This window comes from Ursus maritimus, unplaced genomic scaffold (assembly GCF_017311325.1).
Source record: "Ursus maritimus isolate PB19 unplaced genomic scaffold, ASM1731132v1 scaffold_5, whole genome shotgun sequence".
Taxonomy (NCBI): domain Eukaryota; kingdom Metazoa; phylum Chordata; class Mammalia; order Carnivora; family Ursidae; genus Ursus; species Ursus maritimus.
Window position 1 is genome coordinate 89,273,688 of NW_024426663.1, and position 18,732 is coordinate 89,292,419.

The window sequence follows — 18,732 nt, forward strand, 5'->3', positions numbered from 1 at the left end:
GTGAGTGAAGCATGAGAGACTATGGACTCTGGGAAACAAACTGAGGGCTTCAGAGGGGAGGGGGCTGGGGGAATGGGATAGACTGGTGATGGGTAGTAAGGAGGGCACGTATTGCATGGTGCACTGGGTGTTACACGCAAATAATGAATCATCGAATTTTACATCAGAAACCAGGGATGTACTGTATGGTGACTAACAATATAATAAAAAAACATTAAAATAAAAAAAAAGAAGCCAATAAAATCAGAAAAAAAATAGTGCAGTTTAAGTCACAATGGAATTCTGAAATAATATTCAGGTAACTTAGAGGAGGCAGGGGGAAAAAAGAAATGAACAACAGAGGGAACAAGTAACACAAAAAATAAAACAGCAGATCTAAGTGTTTTTACACCACACTAATAATTACATTGCTAGGATGGCAAAACTATTCCAGACTCAGTCCAATTTCTATCAAAATCCCAGCTGGCTCTTGTGCAGAAACTGGCCAGTTAATCCTAAAATTAAAAAGAAAATGCAAGGGACCCAGAACAGCCAAAACGATCTTGAAAAAGAAGAATGAAGTTGGTGGGCTCCCACTACGTGAGTGCAAAGCTTACTACAAAGCTACGGAAATGAAGATGATGTGGTACTCCCGTAAGGTCACACACATGGATCAGTGATAGAAAGTCTAGAAACAAACCTTGACGCGTAGGGTCAACTGGTCTCCAACAAGGACGACAAGACAATTCAACGGGGAAACACTGAATTGAAAGACTGCTGAGACCACTGGTATCCACATACAAAGAAAAGAAGTTGGGCCCATTTCTCACGCCATAAACTCCAAGTGGATCACAGACCTAAACAGAAAGGCTAAAAAGGAGTAAACCTCTGTGACTTTGGACTAGGCAATGAATCAGATAGGGCACCGAAAGCAAATGATGAAAAAAAAATAGATACACTGGACCTCATCAAACTTTAAATCCTTTAGGCTTGCACCCAGCCAGGTCTGGGCCACAGGCACGGAGGTGCAGTCAGGCCCTGGGGTCCCGATGACCCGAGGAGGAGCTGAGGACACGGTCACGAAGAGGGCCTGGCGCACCTCTGCTACAGTCGTCTGCCACGGTTGGACTGTGTGCTCCAGGGAGGTAAGTGTGCTTGGCAGTGTCTGAAGGAGGGCAACTGCAAAGCTCTGAAATGCTCATTTTTTGAATGTAAAAGATCCATGTTGGATGCCAGATCAAGATCAGGAGGAAGAAAAGGACATTTGGTACTATTATGTTGAAACCAAAATAAAAACAACAAAGGATTTTCTCTGGTCACTTAAAACAGAGAAGCCAAAATAGGACACAGATGTTTTGCTACATCTGTTGGGTTGGACCAGTTTTTCCCACCACGAACATGGGAGAAGGTGGATGAGTTCTGGTTTTGAATGTGTATAAAATAAATGATTCTCCTGCTCTAGGTTATTTTAAGAAGAAAAAAATTAATTGAACACTTATGAGCAGGGAGCATCATAACGTGTTTTGAGAATTGTTCTAAAGCACAAAAGTGGGGCGACTGGATGGCTTAGTCCATAGAGCATGCAACTCTTGATCTTGGGGTCATGAGTTCAAACCCTACATTTGACATAGAGATTACTTTTTAAAAAATCTAAAGCAGAAAAAGTGGGAAGATTGTTATTTTCAAACTTGACTCTTCGACCAAATGATACAATTTGTCCATCCTTTATGAATATTATGAATGCCACTGATGGGACTTAAAATTGAAAACATGCAGTCTGAGGAGAAAATGTCTATTGGGAAAGTTTAGGATAAAACTTTTTTTACTCAATCTGTCCTATTTAGTTCGAAAATAAATTGTGTTTGATTCCTTGGGAAAAAATTCTCTGCTTCAAAAAATATCTGCAAGAAAGTAAAATGGGGGCACTTGGGTGGCACAGTTGGTTAAGCGTCCAATTCTTGATTTCGGCTCTTGATCATGATCTGAGGGTCGTGGGACTATGGCCCCCTGGGCTCATGGCTCTGTGCTCAGTGGGGTGTCTGCTTAAGATTCTCTCTCTCCCTCTCCCACTGTCCCTCCCCATTCCACGTCTAAAATAAATAAATAAATAAATCTTAAAAAAAAAAAAAAGAAAGAAAATGACAATCCACAGAAAGGGAGCATAATTTTCTAATCATGTATCTAATAAAGGGACTTCTATCCAGAATATATAAAGAACTCTTACAAACTCCATAATAAAAACACAACCGCATAAAAAAATGGTCAAAGAATCTGAAAACAAAATATACATATGGAAAGAAAGCATATGAAAAGATGCTCATTATCACTAGGAAAGTGAAAGTCAACCCCCCCAGTGAGCGCTACCTCATACCCACTGAGAGAGTTATAATGAAAAAGACCAATGATGATAACAAGTACTGTGAGGTTGTGGAGAAACTGGAGCCCTCATGCATTACTGGTGATGTAAAATGGTGCAGCCACTTCGGAAAACAATTGGTCAGTTTCTCAAAATGTTGAAGAGACCCAGCAATTTCCCTCCCAAGGGGAATGAAAACAAATGTGCACAGCAGCACTATTCATAATAGCAGCAAAGCAGAAACAACAAAACGCCAGAAAATAAAGCAACAGGGTGTCTGGCTGGCTCAGTCAGTACAGCACATGACTCTTGATCTCAGGGTTGTGAGTTCAAGCCCCATGTTCGGCATGGAGCCTACTTAAAAAAAAAGGAACACAGTACTGGTATATCTTACAAGGATGAACCCCGACAACATGAGGCATGCGTGATCTCTCCAGAAGAGACAGGGCTATGCAGAAAGAGAGGTCAGTGCTGACCTGGGCAGGGTGAGAACAGAGTGACTGCCAAAGGGCCTGGGGCAACTTCTGGGGGTGACAGAAATGTCCTAAAATTGGACTATAGTGATGTCTGCACAACTCTGTAAATTTACTAAAAATCATTGAATTGTTCACATACAATGAGTAAATTTTATGGTATGTAAATTAGAAGGCTGTTCTAAAGAATCTATGAAGGCACCTCAGAATAAAACATCAGAATATCTAGGATGGGGGGTGGGGAACAGTAGCCACAATCCTACACAACTTAGCAATAACATACACTAGGAACACAATGGAAAACATCCTCAGACTGCTGAGCTACATTGGGCTCAACTGTGAAGAGCCAAACCACCATTCAGGGGTGCCATTTTCCAACATCTGAACCATACTATTTACTCAGACACCAATGAAAATACAACCAAACTAATTACAACTAGATTCCAGCAAACTCCTGATATCGAAACTGGCTTACCAACTTGTCTGCATTTCATTTAAAGAGACACGAGGAATATGGAAGTAGTAAGCATATAATCCAGAATTTTAATGTATATAAACAAATTTGTTTTCTAGAAGTTCTATGGGGCCCTTTTGCTGCTTTTGATCATGGAGAGGCCAGCACATGGGTTTCAATTATCATGAACTGAAGCAGCTTTCCAGCCAGAGGGAATTCAAAGAGACAAGCCCTATTTCCTTTTCGCCTCCTGGGAGCCAGACGTCTAAGAACATCTTGGCTAGTTCACTAGCTGAACCGAGAGACAAGGGAAGAGAAACTTCAAAGACCATACACAACAAGAAAGGCATGGCTCACAAAAATAGTTTGGAAAAGACACAAAGGTCAGCCCCAACCCTCAAAAGCAAAGACCACCAATTCCCAAGGAATAGGAAAATTAGGTTTGCAGAGTAAATCAGTCAGCTCCGGCTTCTGTAACAAATACCACAAACCACATGGCTTGAGCAACACACTGATTTCTCGGTTATGGAGACTGGGAAGTTCAAGATTAGGGCACCAACAGACTCAGTTTTGGGGGACAGCTCTCTCTCTAGCTTGGAGATGGCTGCCTTCTGGTGTCCTCACACAGCAGAGAGATCTCTAGCCTCTTCCTTTTATCCCACTGTGGGGGCTCCACTCCCATGACCTCATCTAAACCTAATCACTTCCCAAAGACCCTGCCCGAGGGGTCAGAAAAACTGACCAGAGAGATTCAACAGCATATTTGACCAGGGAGAACACAGAATCACTGAATTTGAGGATAATACCTTTGAAATTACCCAGTTTGAGGGGCAGAAAGAAAAAAGAGGGAAGAAAAATGAACAGAGCTTAAAGGACCCGTGGGATATCATCAAACATCCACAAATGCATTATAGGATCGACATCCCAGATGGACAAGAGAGAGAAAGGGACAGAAAATTAATCTGAGGAAACAATGGTTGAAAACTTCCCAAATCTGATGAAAGACATGAATGTACACATTCAAGAAGCTCAACAACCCCTCAGAAGGATAACTTAAAAAGATCCACACCGAGGGACATTACAGTTAAAGTGTTGAAACCCAAAGACAAAAACAGAGTTTTGAAAGCAGGAAGAGACAAGTGACCTGCCACATTCAAGAGATTCACAGTAAGAAGTGGTCCAATGTAATCAATCCACCAGCCACCAAGCAGCTGGCTGAACAGCCTCGAGAATGAAGCCACACTGGAGACTCGGGGTTGGTCTCCAGATTGGGCATGCAGTGGTGGCCGTGGCCAGGCTGGCCTTGGTGAGGTGAAGTCCATGTTGCTGAGCCCCATCATAACTTCCATCTCTGTCACCATGGCCACTTTGCTCATGGGCCCACTGGGCAACTGCAGGAGATGCGGGGGAAATAGGCTGACTGGTATCCAGAGAAGAGGTCATCCTATCCACCTGATTATCACAATCCTCTGCTGAAGAGACTCTGGTGGGCATTCACATGGGATATATCTTTGTCTTTTGTCCCACTCAGAGAAGTCTATCAACATATTTCTACCCCAGACCTCCTTGTCATGAAGTTTCCAATTCCCCAAACATCCAGCCAAACCACTGGCCACAGCTAATCAGTATGCGGCCTCTGGCCATTCCTCCTTCCAAGGAAACTGTTGAGCAGAGTACCGCACAATGGTCACCAATCTCAGGGGACTTCAAACACTTCTGCTCACAGCATCTTGGTATTGGAGTTACCACAGAACACAACATGGTCAAGCACTGGATGGAGCAATGCCTTACCCAGCTTTACTCACATAGAGAAGAGACAGAACAAAATCAGTTCCAATAGTAGGCACTGGTCCCTCGTGGCCAGAAGGTGCCCCTGGCAGCCAAAGTAGGTTAACTGGCTTATGTACATCCCTCTAATGCTGCAGTTCAGGGACTATCCCCCCTCCAACCATGGAGTCTGAAATCCAGAAGGCTGGGGCTGTGCCTAAGAGCCACCGACACGCATGCTTCTGCAGAACAAAAGAGAACTGGTTGAGCTTGTAACAGAGAAAGCTATTTCCATACTAGGGGATAAGCCTACACAGGCTGTGTGTTCCAGCCCTAAAACCCATTCTCATGAGGCTGAGAGTGAGTCAAAAGACGATGCACAAGACTGCCTTCCCAACATGATGAATTTCCAGGTGCATGGCTTGAAGTTCTGCCCACTGGGAGGATTTCTGGGGGATGCCTGCAAATTGCACAAAACCATCTGTAAACCAATCTCCACTATTTCCCTCCTCAGTCAACTAACTGTAGGGCACTCCCCGTGTAGGGAATGTGCCCTAGGTGCAGACTGGGAGAGAAAAGGCGGTACGGCAGGAGTGGGGGCCATGTGACCTAGTCTGTGCTTCAGGGCCTGCTTAAGCCTGATCTCCTGTATCCCACTGTCATTTGATGACAGGGTGTCATGGTGCATGTCCTACTTCATGGCTTGGTGGGTCAAACAACACCCACTTCATGAAGAACAGCTCAGATCACGTGATAATTTGATTGTCCATGGTCAAGTGTTCAGTCTCTACAAAGGCCCAGAAGCGGGCCAAGATCTGTTTCTTAAAAAAAAAAAAAAAAAAGTTGTCCATAGAGGACAGCAGGACTTTGCTGCAAAACCCTACGGGCACACACTGTGACTCCCTATGAAGGTCCACCGAAGGCTGCAAAGAGCACCCGTCTACCACAGATACTTGGAGCACCACTGGATCTGCTGGATCACGTGGCCCAAGGGGCACCTGGACGTGCTGCAGAGCCTTCTTGCTCTGGGCCCCGCTCAAAACCACCGACTTTTCTAGTCACTTGGTAAACGGGCCAGAGTAGCACACCCAAACGAGGACTACGCTGTTTCCAAAAGTGCTAAGGGGCTCACTAGGCACTGTGTCTCTGTTTTGTTTTGTTTAGATTTTATTTATTTATTTATTTATTTAAGACAGAGACAGAGAGTACGCAAGCATGTGTGTGAGTGGGGGGAAGAGCAGAGGAGGAGGGAGAGGGCAAGAATCTCAAGCAGACTCCCGACTGGGTGTGGAGCCCCACGTGGGGCTCAATCTCAGGACCCTGAGATCACGACCTGAGCTGAAACCAGGAGTTGGATGCCTCACTGACTGAGCCACCCAGATGCCCCCACTGTGTCTTCTTTTTGGTTGTAGGAAAAGCCAGGTGCAAAAACCTATCCTTCACCATAAAAAAGATACTTCAGCAAGCCCCACTCCACTGGATCCCTAGAAATTTCAAAGAGGGGGAAAGTCTCTAATTTCTGTCAAACTTCTTTCCCACCTTCTGACATGCAAACATCTTTCCAGTGCATCTAGAGTAGCTGCTACTTCTTACTCGATCCAGTCCGCATGGTATCCACCATGGAATGGGCCAGGATGCTATCCTGTGAAGGGAAAGACAGTCAAGGGCCCTGTGACGCAAAGCGTGACACAGGGCTGGAGAGCTGGTGTACCCCTGAGGTGGGCCGACGCGGACGCGTTGATGGTCTTGTGGCTGAAAGCAAGCTGATCTGGTGGTCCTTGCTAATAGCATGGAAAGAGAGCACCTGCCAGACCGACCACTGCAAGCAGGTTCTCGAGGATGTGCTTGTTTGCTCAAGCACCTGGAACAGCAAGTGCAGTTAGAGCACCACCTGGTAGGTGTAAGACAATCGTCCTTGTTCTGCACAACTGAGTGAGTGAGCTGAGTGCAGACCATGCAGGGCTCGCTATCCATGAACCCTTCCCGTCCTTGATGGGGGCACTGATCTCTGAAATCCCTCCAAGAATGGTTTACTATTCTAGGCAGCCCAGAGGCTCCCACTTGGCCCTGGCCACCAGAATAGCCCTCACTGCACAAGTCAGGGAACCAGTGTGTGATTCTGCCAGCTGCAGAATGATGTGTTCTAGGACTGGGAAAATAGCCCTGGGATGGGTTCAGAGCCTACTGGGCCCACTGTGAGACTGTGAGGTAGACCCGAGCTAAAACTTCACTGATCCCTTGACCCCCAGAAGCCCCTACTCTGACTGGTCTGATGGAATCAGCATCAGTTCCAGCATCCCATGGTCCTGAAAAGTCTGATGGCCTCCTGCTCCCCAATGCACAGCCACCCTGACTAAATGCCATAAGCCCTGTGGGGGAAGGCTGGGACAAAGAACAAAGGTGTCAACTTTTAGCAGCAAACTGGGGTCCTTCCAGCTTCCCCATCATTCAAGGGGTTTCGGACCTGCAAACTCGGTCTTCAAGTCTGGGAACTGATTCAGGGGCCATGACTGCTTTTCAATTCCAGTTAGAGGCCTGCTCACTTAATGCAGCTCGGGTTAAGAACCAGGTCCACTGCCTGTCTACTTCTCCTCCAGGGCACAGGTCTCCAGGAGTCAGATGATTCTGATCGTGGCTTTGGCTCTGCTGTCCATTACGGTGACCATCCCCACTTGTCTTCAGCGGCCAAGGGCCACCGCCTGGCCCCGCCACCCCAGAATGTAGTTATCCCCACTGCACAACCCTCTATGTGGAAAAAGACAGAATACCAGGGACCTTTGAAAACAGGTGTGAAGTTGGGCCTCGAAACCCAACAGACTGGAAGTTCATTGAACAGGAGCTCGGTGAGATCATTAACCTCACCCTGCCCCCCACCCCCGGTGCTGCGAGGGCCCCACCTCTGTCTGGTCACCACTGAAGAGGGCGTGGTGAGTTGAGATCAGGAAACGGGAGCAGATGCCTCCCCCAAGCCAGGAGGCACACCCCAGGCCCTTCCTGCAAGAAGCTTTCCAGAAAATCCTGAGAGATAAGAGGACCGCAATCCAGAAAGCAACAACAGGCTGCTATTCAAAAGGAACATTTGGAAATTAAAAATTAAATCTCAGAGGGGCACCTGGGTGGCGCAGTCGTTAAGCGTCTGCCTTCGGCTCAGGGCGTGATCCCGGTGTTCTGGTATAGAGCCCCACATCAGGCTCTTCCGCTAGGAGCCTGCTTCTTCCTCTCCCACTCCCCCTGCTTGTGTTCCCTCTCTCGCTGGCTGTCTCTCTGTCAGATAAGTAAATAAAATCTTAAAAAAAAAATTAAATCTTAGAAATTAAAAATACCACAAAAATGGAAGGGTAGGAGGGAGAAAAAACTCAAGAAATAGTAGAACAAAAAGACAAGGAGAGAGAAAAATGAGAACAGTATCAGAAGATCAATACCAGACGGCCGAAACGATGGGAGTTCTAACACTGAGAGGCAGAACCACACGTCATGCTCACTGCACACCCGTGCCAACGCCCCCATGAGCCAGGAGACCCCCACGAGGAGCACCCACGGGCAGCTCTGTGGGAGCTCTCTGTGGAGCTGCGGCACATGTGGCCCTGTGCACGCCGTAGCTCGGTGCTCCCTGCAGGATGCCTACCCTACTACTTGGCCCATTTAAAAACTCTTCTAGATGGTGCTCTGCGGTACACATCAACTTGCAACTTGGTTTTGTTTCGTTACCACGGCTTTGGGGTGGATCCAAGTCGGTCTGCGCAGATCTACAGGAATCGGTGCATTGAATCCGAGTCAGCAGTGATGTGGGAAACAAAGGCAAAGGGAAAGGTAGAGGACATTAAATGTCCTTCTAACCTGCATCCCACTGACAAGTACTTGAGGCGGGCGGGCTATCACCCTCCTCCAGAAGCTCCCGACTGTGTTAATAATGCGTCACTACAAGGAAGAACCACCTTGGTTTGACCATAGCCAGGGCTCTGGTATCCTGGGTTGTCTTGGGCAGATGAAGAACCTTCTGGACCCTCCCTTATCTCTACTTCCTCCCACACTGAAGTATAGAATCATCTGCTCCTCGTAACCCCCGGCAGCAGGCAGCAGGCAGCAGCAGCTCTCTCTGCCCACGGGTCCTGTCCCTGTGCTTTAATAAAATGCAAAACCATTTTGCACTGAAGACATCTCAAGAATTCTTTCTTGGCCGTTGGCTCTGGACCTCACCAAACCTCACCTCTATTCAAAAACTACACAGTTGACTACCGACCGCATCCCCCTCGAGGAGCGACTGACTGAAGCTGCCTGTGAAGGGCCCGGCCACACACGCTAGGCTTGGTCATGGGGTCTGTGAACCTTCGGCTTAGCTAGGTCCTGCCAGTGGCCGAGCCAAGTCCCATCCATGACTGCGACACAAGACTTCTCGTCCCGACCCAGCCCCTGACCGGCATTCGGTGCTGCCCCACATCTACACTTGTTGGTTTAATCTACCTTTCTCTAATTACTGGGGTGCCAGTACCCCCCTTTCGTGGGCTGGGCTCATCGGCTTAAACACAAGGCCAGGTACCCCGGCCTCGCTGTGCCCCTTCCCACTAGCTGGGAAGAGTGCCGCCAGCAGCTTCTGACGCAGCCACGAGGCCAACACGGGGCCCCGGGGCGTGACGCAGAGCAGAGCCTTCAACCTGCCTGGGACGCCGCCCTTCCTCTGCACCTGTGTGTGGGGGAAATAGCCTCCCAGCTTCTGTAGGCCACAGGGTCTGCAGATTTGGGCGACAGCAGCCGACCCTACACTCTAATCAACAGCCCCCACCCATTTTTCTATCAAATTGGCTTTTTCTCATTCTGTCATATGAGCTCTTTACCTAGTTGGGTATGAATCAATACGGGTGGGTGTTACAAACATTTTCTCCTGTCCTCAGGTTCATCTTCTCACTTTGCCTTTTGTTAAAGGAACATTTCTAAAATTGTCAGATTTTTTCTCCGAAAGGATTAACCAACAGATGTTCCCAATAGTGTAAAAATGCTTATTCCCTGTCCTCCAGCTCATAGTGTGTATTCTTCAATTCTTATTAACTTGGTCATTGGAACCTAGGTTTTCATTATGTTACTGTTGACATAGCCCTCCAGTGAAGGGCTGGCGTTGGGCCTGCTCTGGGATGCCATTTGGCAACGCCAACCCCAGCTCACGTCTGAGTCCTGAGGATTCTCTGCACGCCGCCAGAAGGTGAGGGGAAGACAGCACTGCAGATGGTGGGGGAGGCTTTCAGAGACTAGGCCTGGAACTGATCCGCATCACTCCTGCCCACTGCTCAGTCCCATGACCTCCGCCCCCCACATGATGGCAAAGAAGGGAGGAAACTGTCCAGCTGTGTTCCCAGGACCAAAACTCAGAGGTCTGAGGACCTTCCAGCTCGGCCCCCACAGGTACCCCTGCTCAGGGTAAGATTTGGGGCCCTGTTCCCTGCAGCGCTAGGCCCTTCACCATGCAGGCACTTAGGAAAGAATACCCCAAACAGCCACAGGTGGTCACTGAAGAGTGAGGCCCCTCGAGGCTGAGCGTTCTCAGCACCAGGAGCCACATGGCCCTGATACGAGACAGCGGGCCTATACTCAGGGCCCATCACGAGAGGCTGCCACCTTGTCACGAGCTCCCAGGCAGCCCTCCCAGGAGCTACAATCCCTTTCGCACTGCACATGGCGTTGAGTCAGTGCAGCACTTTGCCAAATGGGGTCTTTAGGACCCTGCGGGGGGTCCGTTTCTTCACAACAGTACCATGGCACTGCTCGGCTTTTTGCCCTTGCTCTCCCACGTGCGCAGGGAGCCCCCGGAGGCCCCAGGACACAGGATAACATGGCAGGCAGGCTGCAGAAGCAGGCAGGAGGGCCCAGCGGTCTCCGACAAAGTCTTTCTATAAAGAGATGTGCAGAACCCTCCGAAAGCGCCACTCTTGCCACTAAACACACCTGCTTTACCAAAGCCACTTTTCACTGACAAGGTTACTTACGTTACTAAGTCACGGCTTCATTATCGCACTTTTTAAATGAACAAATAATTTTTTAATGTCTTAGTTTTTAAGAAAATACGGTAATATTGGCATACATACCCACATAAACAAAAGCTCCTTGGGGCCCCCAATGTTTAAAAGTGTGAGGGGTCCCTGGTTTGGAAGAGGCTGGTGTGGCAGCAAGGGTGGCAGCTCCTGGAGCCAAACAGCTTCAGCTCAAACCCTGCAGCTACATGGCCGCACAGAACAACACACCTTGTGTGCGTGACCTGGCCCCTCGGCCTGTTTCCCCCATGGGACAAGATGAGGTAACCTTCCTTATTCACATAAAACTGGAGCTCTGTACCAGGAACAGAGCGTGTCCCCCACCAACGCCTGCCCGGCGTAACCTTGCACAGCAGGGGAGTGGCCTGTGTGTCCGAAGTGCCCCTGTACCTGTCAGCCACGTCCAGGTCAGATTCCATCTTGTCCAGGCCCCTGCTGATGCTGTCCAGCTGCTCGCCCTGATGGTGGAGGACTCGGGCTGTCTCTTCCAGGCTCTTCTGGGAAGAAGCCATCAGACCCGTCAGCTGCTTCCCCTTGGTCACAGGCAGCGGTGCTTCCGACGGAGACAGCAGCAACTCTCTCCAGAAATGCTCAATGATGCTGAAGACTACATTCCGACTGGGCTGCAAGGAGCTGAACCAGTGCTTGATGTGGTCCTTCTCCAGGATGGTGATAGAACTGAAGACAAAGTGAGAAGCCTCCTTCTTGATCTCAATCACACCAGAGAGGGGGAAGCTGACCAGGGCCTCCCCGGTTTTATCCGTCATAAATCTCAGGGAGTGAGAAGTTAATGAAAGCTTTCCAGGAACCCATCGCTTCTCCGGTTCTAAGTAGTAGCAGCAAGGCCAGGAGTGCACGCAGATCTCTCTGCTCATCTGGCTCCCAGGCTGGTCTGCTGCACGGCCACAGCTACGGCCACTCTGCCTCTGGAGGAGACGGACAGGTTAGCGGATAGCTGAGGCTAGCGCGTGTCAGTGCACTTGGACCGCAGACAGTAGGACAGCCCAGGGACTCCCACCACCCAGAACAGGCAGGATGGAGGCCCACCCCACCTGAACCAGGGTCCATAGCTCAATGCGACGGCCACCCCAGGGTCCCTCACAAGAACACCACTTCTGCTGTGACAACCCTACCAATACACACTCCTCACATGTTCCTACACTAACATTCTCCTCCTGAAATCTTCGTCATGAAGGAAATAATCCTACAGGCAGACCTTTCCCTTCTTGCATGGCCCACAAATTTCATCAAGTTCTACGTAATTATCTAGTTCCACGTACGTATCTGTATGTACAGTTTTATATGGTTGTAAGTAGTGAAGGTACGCTGTTTGCACCTACAGTTTGCATTTGCTAATGAAGTTTGGAAAGTCAGACATGACGGATGTGAGACAATCCTTACAGAACACCGCGTGCGCCCCTCTCACTGACCAGATAAAGCTCACAAAGCCAGGAAAGGAGGAGGGCCCCGTATAAGATCAAACCACAAGCACGTGACATGGACTTGGCTACAACTAGGCCTGGGAATACCTCGTGCACCTCCCTTGTGGGCAGAGGTCCAGCTGTACTGGGGCCTGTCTTCCACTCCCCCCGCCTCCCCATGCCACGTGCACACATGGTTATGGCATGACCTCACTTGTAAACAGAGGAGAACAAATCACTGATGTTATCTCTTACAGTACTGAGAAGTGTGGCCTTCACAGCGTGGCCAGAGCCTCAGGGAGTCTCTGAATCCCAGCATGGGTTCTAGGCCCCACAGGCCACGAGGGGCAGCAGGCACCAAGGAGCCGACCTGACATCATCCGTGGCTCCTAAAGCTCAGTGCCACGGAAAGCCAACGAATGTGTTCACTGAGCAGACTTCTCCATGATGCCCCATCAAGCAACAAAGGCTGGGCAAGACAAGAAAAGAGCTTGAATCGCACAGAGCTTCCTAATTACACGGAGTCCAAGTGGCTGGAGAGTCGGCAATGCATCACAACACGGCCGACGCACCCAGCAGACAGCAAGCTCACCCTGTGACCTCAGGAGGGCTCTGTGAGGGGCCAGCAAACCCACAGTCCAGACCTGCTGAACACCACACCAAGTCACCCTCCTGAGGCCTTCCACACACATGCTCTGACCACCTGGGGCAGAGACGCAGCACGGCTCCCTCTCCTCTGGGACCACGTCTCTTGCTGGACATAGGGAATCAGAAAGCAAACGTGTCCTGCTCAGACTTGTCTCCCCAGCAAGAGGGACAGCCACCCGACACTGAAACAAACACGGGCTACAGTGTGCTGCCGGCCTGGGGCCTCTGCCGGTGCAGACCTGCGAGGTCCCGTACAGACCTGCCAGCGCCGTTGTGCCGCGGGGCCACCCGCGGTCACTCAGACTGTGCAGGGTGGAAAGGCCTCTACTCTCAGAACCAGGGAATGCTACCCACAGTTTCTGGTGTTTCCTAGTCCAGGACCAAGCTCAGAGGCCGGGCACCTCGGCCCCACCACAGACCCTGCTCGCTGTGCTGTCAGCACCTGGAGCCGGCCTGACCCAGGTCCTCCTGGCTGAAGGAGCCTCCTGCCCTTCAGCCACCTGACCACCACAAACCGTTTCAACCCGCAGAGAGAGTTGGGGCCTGTGTTGTTCACTGCTGCCCGGTGTTGGGAAGCTTGCTGCAGCGTGAAGGCTGAGTCCCTGTTAACAAGAGCCTGTGCCCTGGGGGACTCCTGTGCTCCAAGTGAGACGATGCACACATGCTCCCCAATGACGGAGTGTGGCACTGCGGGTCTGAGGAGCGCCACCTGCCACATGCTTTACGACTATGGGAAGTTCCTTCACCCTCTGGGCCTGTTTACCCACCGCTAAAGTAACTGAAGACTGAAATATGCTAGAATTCAAAGACAGAAGGACAAGGGAAGAGGAACGAACTGTGAGGAGGAGAAACGAAAAACTTCTGACTATGGTACTACATGTGAGGACGGTGAGAACAGCACTCAGGTTTGACGATTCCAGGAAAAAGCAAACGGAGAAACGTGTGGCCAGCACCCTTCCTACCACACTATTTCCATGACATTTTTCCCAACAGACGGAGTAAACAAGATGAAGGGGAGGGCCAGAGCAAGAACAACATTCCCACGCCCTCCCTCTCCCTCAGCTGTGAACTCACCTGCCACACCTGTCCCCAGGTGTCCCCGGGTGTCCTGCCTGTCCCCTGCTCCGCACAACCGATGGCAGGAAGCAGTGCCCCTGCTCCCTGCAAGGCCAGGCCTTGCTCTTGTGCAATGGATCCCAACCCTTTCCAGCAACACCGACCTCTACGTCCTTCTGACACCAGGCCACACTATTTCTCCAAAGGCCAGATGGCAAGTACCTTAGGCTTTGTGAGCATAGGGTCCTTGTGTAAGGGTGCAGCTCAGCCACCCTACAGCAGGAGCAGCCGGAAACCGCACAGAGGCAAAGGGGTGTGGCTGTCCTCATTCCCAACACTGGGGACCACCACGCTTGCCCTCCCCCGTCCTAGACCCTCTCATCAGTGTGCACAGACGCCCTAAGCTCTCCATCCTAGGGCAGACCAGCGGCCCCCTCCCCACATCCCCACAGCCCTCTCCAGCTACTGCTCCTCCAAGAGACACCTGCTGCGGCTCCCACCATCAGGGACCTCCCCCCCTACCCCGGGACAGGCTGCTCTGCTCACTGCTCACTGACGCTGCTCAGCGCAGACCTCCAGGTGGCCAAATGCAATGCCCACCTCTGTGTATTCTAACTTCTGTCCGACACAGCTGCCCCTCTGGAGAGACAGCATGCTTCATCCCTGGTCTCCCACCCCCGGCCTCGGGTGATCCAGGGGCGCCCCTCCTTTCCTGCCCCAGCCCCCCACTACCCCATGGCCAGCTCCAGGGGTTCCCTTTCTCCTGTAACAGACCTTTTGCTGACCACAAAGCACTTGCCACAGCTCCCTGGAGCCTGTTGACAGGCTCAGTCTACATGCCGAAGCAGCAAACATCAGGAGTAGGGTCCTTGGGCACAATGCCAGCACATTGTGGGCATCAGGTAAATACGTGGAAACAGCTACTGTGTCCACCATGGACAGCTTTCCTCCTTCCGCCCGCTGACCCGGGTCTCTGGTCTATGCTATGCTCCTGGAGGCCTTATCCAGTCCTTGCTGTTATAGCCTGGAACCCACGTCGACCTGCGCTGACCCTGGGAGTGGAGCTGAATGAGGATGGGAATATCTTGGAGCAGCACCCCAAGGGATGCTCACGGGGAGACGTGAGCAGGTGCATGGACGGAACGCCTGACACCTGGCATTCTGTACGATGCACTACTGCAGATGGACGTCTCTTAGTGCCTGCACCAGGCCTGTGCCCTGGAGTGAGCCTCAGCATCAAGTAAACACCCTATTTTTAGTCACTTTCCAAAAGAACAGAACCAGTGACATTTTACACACGCTCCAAGGACTCCTGAACACAAGAAGTCTGGAGGCAGAACAGTGGGAGCAGTGTGTCCCGGCGCCGGCGGCCACCTTTTCCATTACATGCACCACCTGCTCTTCAGAGCTCCCACTCTCAACCTGGGAGGTTCAGATGTGCTGCTGGGGGCATCTCAGGGCCACAACACGGCCTACTCACACGGCATGCACCACCCTTCTCACCCTCGGAAAGGAGAAGGAGGATCTTTCCCTACTCCCACTGCATTTCCAACCCCGCGCTAATGTGAAAGTCCCCTCCGGCTGTGTGGACAGTGCACTGCTGGGGCACGTCCAGGCTCGGAGCAGCGTCCTGCCTCCACATTCTGACTCAGTAGGTCCGAGTGGGGCCCAAGAAAGTGCTTCCCTCACAGTTTCCAGACAATGTGTTGCAGTCCCAGCACCAGCACCAGAGGGCCACCGTGTGGACTAGAGGAAGCACGGCATGGAACATGGGGTCCCGTCTCCTACCCTGGCTTCCTGGCTCAACTGCTTCAACAATCCTGGGGAGCATGTGGACCTGCTGGCCCAAAGCCTCCCCGTTTCTAGGAAACTTGGTTTCAAGAACCGAGCTTCAGGACCCAGAATCCTGGGATTCTTCCCAGGCAACACCTATCTCAATTTCATATTTCTTCCAAGATACACACTTTAAATCACACTTTCTCAATCTTCAGACAATGACAAACACTCTGCTTCCCACACTCTTCCAAACTGCCTCCGGTGATCTGCATTCACAACTGAAATCCAATAATTAAGGATTCATGCTAAGATGTGGACTGTATATGGTCAATTTTTTTAAAATAAAAAGCTTAAAAACAGCAGGAGCTTACATAAACAAACTTCCACATGTATGAAATACAGAGACTCTGTGTGTGTGCACGTGCCCACGGCGGGACGGGAAGAGGAGCGAGAGACATAAAACAGGAAGCAATAAAGGAATGCCTGGAAAGATAGCTGCATCTCAAAATGCCTTGAACAGTCCGGTGTGGATAGGATTACAGGGGATTCTTCTCCACATCGACCGCCCCACATGTTCTCCCTGACTTCATGCCACACGCTGGCCCAGGGAGGAACTCCACACCTGGACCACACTGGGCACAGCGAGGCAGCCTGGGAAGGCAGCCCAGCACACAGGGGATCACACAGTCCTTCGTGCTGCCCCACCTGCCCACCTCACTGGCGTGCTCAGCTCTGTCCAGAACCCGGACGCTCCCAAACTCATCGTTCTCCTAGTCCCCCCTCTCCTCGGCCTTCCCCACGCTGTGGTCCTCCCTGTTCTCCTTCCGGGTAAGCTGCAGGACACGTGGAAAGAGTCCCCTTCAAGACGCTCTCCAAAGCTCAGAGTCCCAACTGGGGAAAACTCCCTTATCCCACCTCCAAGATAAACAGGGCGGCATCTCCCCTTCCCCTTCACTCAGAGTGTCCCCTGTGTTTGGGAATGACATAAAGCCAGCATCCAGATTTTACAAGGCACCAACTGAGCTGTAGACGCGTAGCCCAGAACTGAGTCAGGCAACCCTCACCAGGCACAAGACCACAGAGGTGCGTCTGCTCTTCCCTCAAGGATGCAACAGGTGCTCATGGCTCCTTCTTGTGCTGGACCCTGTGTGAAATGTGTGCCCAGCTCTGTACTGTCCTGTGCTCTTCCTTTCCAGACTGACAGAGTAGGCTGGTGTTCACAGGACAATTTTCTCTACACGCTCAGACCCGGACGTGTCACCCCCACCACGTCCCCCGATTTCCGTCCTGCTAGTGTGCAGCCTCAAATCCTCACCTTTGTTCCCCACCAACCCCTCATCACCCACTCCAGGCCCCCACCATCCCCTTAGGCCCCAAGCATCTCTTCCAGGTCCCCACAATGCCCCTGGACCCCCAACATCTTCTCCAGGTCCCCACAATCCCCCTGGGTCTCCAGCATCCCCCCCAGGCCCCCACCGTCCCCTCTCGGCCCCCAGCGTCCCCTCCGGGTGCCCAGAATCCTCTGGGCTCCCGGCATCTCCCAGGACCCCACCTTTGGCCCCGGGGCCCCTCTGTCAGAACAGGAGGGGTTCTCATAGCGGCAGCAGTAGCAGGCGGGACTGAGCTGGGACAGGGACTGGAGGACTCTGGCACAGGCCCGAGCGCAGACCGGGGGCGCCGCTCACCTGTGTCACTGGGGAAGTGCGAAGACGGCGAGACGCTGTTTGACAATTTCAGACGCCGGACGGACCGGTCGCCGCAGAGGAGCTGTGGGTCGCTCCCGCGCCTGCGCAGAATGAGGGCCGCAGGCTGCTAAGCGCGTGCGCCCAGGGCCCGGCGCTCCGGGATTCGTCCTCGGGCGGGAACTGTGGCCGCATTCACTTGATTCCGCTCCGCCGCGCCGGGCCGACGGCGGGCTCCGAGAGCCTGTGCCCCGCGGTTTTCGCTCCGGCTGGCACGGAAGAGGGGAGCGGCCGTTCTCGCGACAGCGTCTGCTCCGGAAGTAGTTGTAGCAAGTACTTCCTTTTCCCCTCACCTTTTAAAAAGCAGGGAGGTGGGAGGCCGCTGGCGGCTCCCGGGCGCACGCCCGTTGCTCGGCTGCGGCGTCCCCGGGAGCCGGGCCTCTCCCGCCGTGGTGCTGCCCAGCGCGGGCGCCGAGCCCGGCCGGGGATGGACAGGGAGACGCGCGCGTTCGCCGAGAGCCACTTCCAACGCCTCCGGGGGCGGCCCGCGGGCGCGGTGGGCGCCACCCCGGGCCGCGTGGACTTCATCGAGAGCCCGGACTCCTTCTCCTACGCCGACTTTTTCAAGGGCTACCTTTTGCCCAACGTGCCGTGCGTTTTCTCCAGCGCCTTCACCGAGGGCTGGGGCAGCCGCAGGCGCTGGGTGACGCCGGGCGGGAAGCCGGACTTCGAGCACCTGCTCCGGAACTACGGTACGTGCGGAGCGCGCGAGCTGCCGAGGCCTGGGGGGCCGCCGCCGCCCGCGGAGGGCGCACAGTGTCAGACAGCCTCTTGTTTCAGGAGACGTGGTCGTCCCCGTGGCCAACTGTGGGGTCCAGGAGTACAACTCCAACCCTAAGGAGCACATGCTCCTCCGAGACTACATCAGCTACTGGAAAGACTACATCCAGGGGGGCTACTCCTCTCCGCGGGGCTGCCTCTACCTCAAGGACTGGCACCTGTGCAGGTAAAGGGGGCGGGGCGCCGCTTCCCCGGGACCTGAGCGAGCCCCGGACGCGCCCAAAGCAGCTTGTCCTTCCTTCCCCCGGGTAGGAATCTTC

The 18,732-nt window shown here is 52.2% G+C and overlaps 2 protein-coding genes across 4 annotated transcripts in view; one reads left to right on the top strand and one right to left on the bottom strand.

The window, feature by feature from the left end:
- Positions 1-18,732, bottom strand: part of SNAP47 (synaptosome associated protein 47) — a 41,713-nt gene that overhangs the window by 22,205 nt on the left and 776 nt on the right. The window contains exons 1-2 of one of the 2 annotated variants that reach the window (XM_040622762.1): positions 17,636-17,785; positions 11,440-11,975 (exon numbers count right to left, since the gene is read on the bottom strand). In XM_040622762.1, coding sequence (XP_040478696.1) covers positions 11,440-11,924 — 485 coding nt within the window. In that variant the 5' untranslated portion in view covers positions 11,925-11,975; positions 17,636-17,785. Of the gene's footprint in view, positions 1-11,439; positions 11,976-17,635; positions 17,786-18,732 lie in introns of those variants that run through there. The other variant, XM_040622763.1, reaches the window with a different exon arrangement.
- The window catches only part of JMJD4 (jumonji domain containing 4), a 6,905-nt gene continuing 6,164 nt past the window's right edge, over positions 17,992-18,732 (top strand). Inside the window, exons 1-2 of one of the 2 annotated variants that reach the window (XM_040622761.1) lie at positions 17,992-18,384; positions 18,473-18,638. In XM_040622761.1, the coding sequence (XP_040478695.1) occupies positions 18,120-18,384; positions 18,473-18,638 (431 nt within the window). In that variant the 5' untranslated portion in view covers positions 17,992-18,119. The remainder of the gene's footprint in view (positions 18,385-18,472; positions 18,639-18,732) is intronic. The other variant, XM_040622759.1, reaches the window with a different exon arrangement.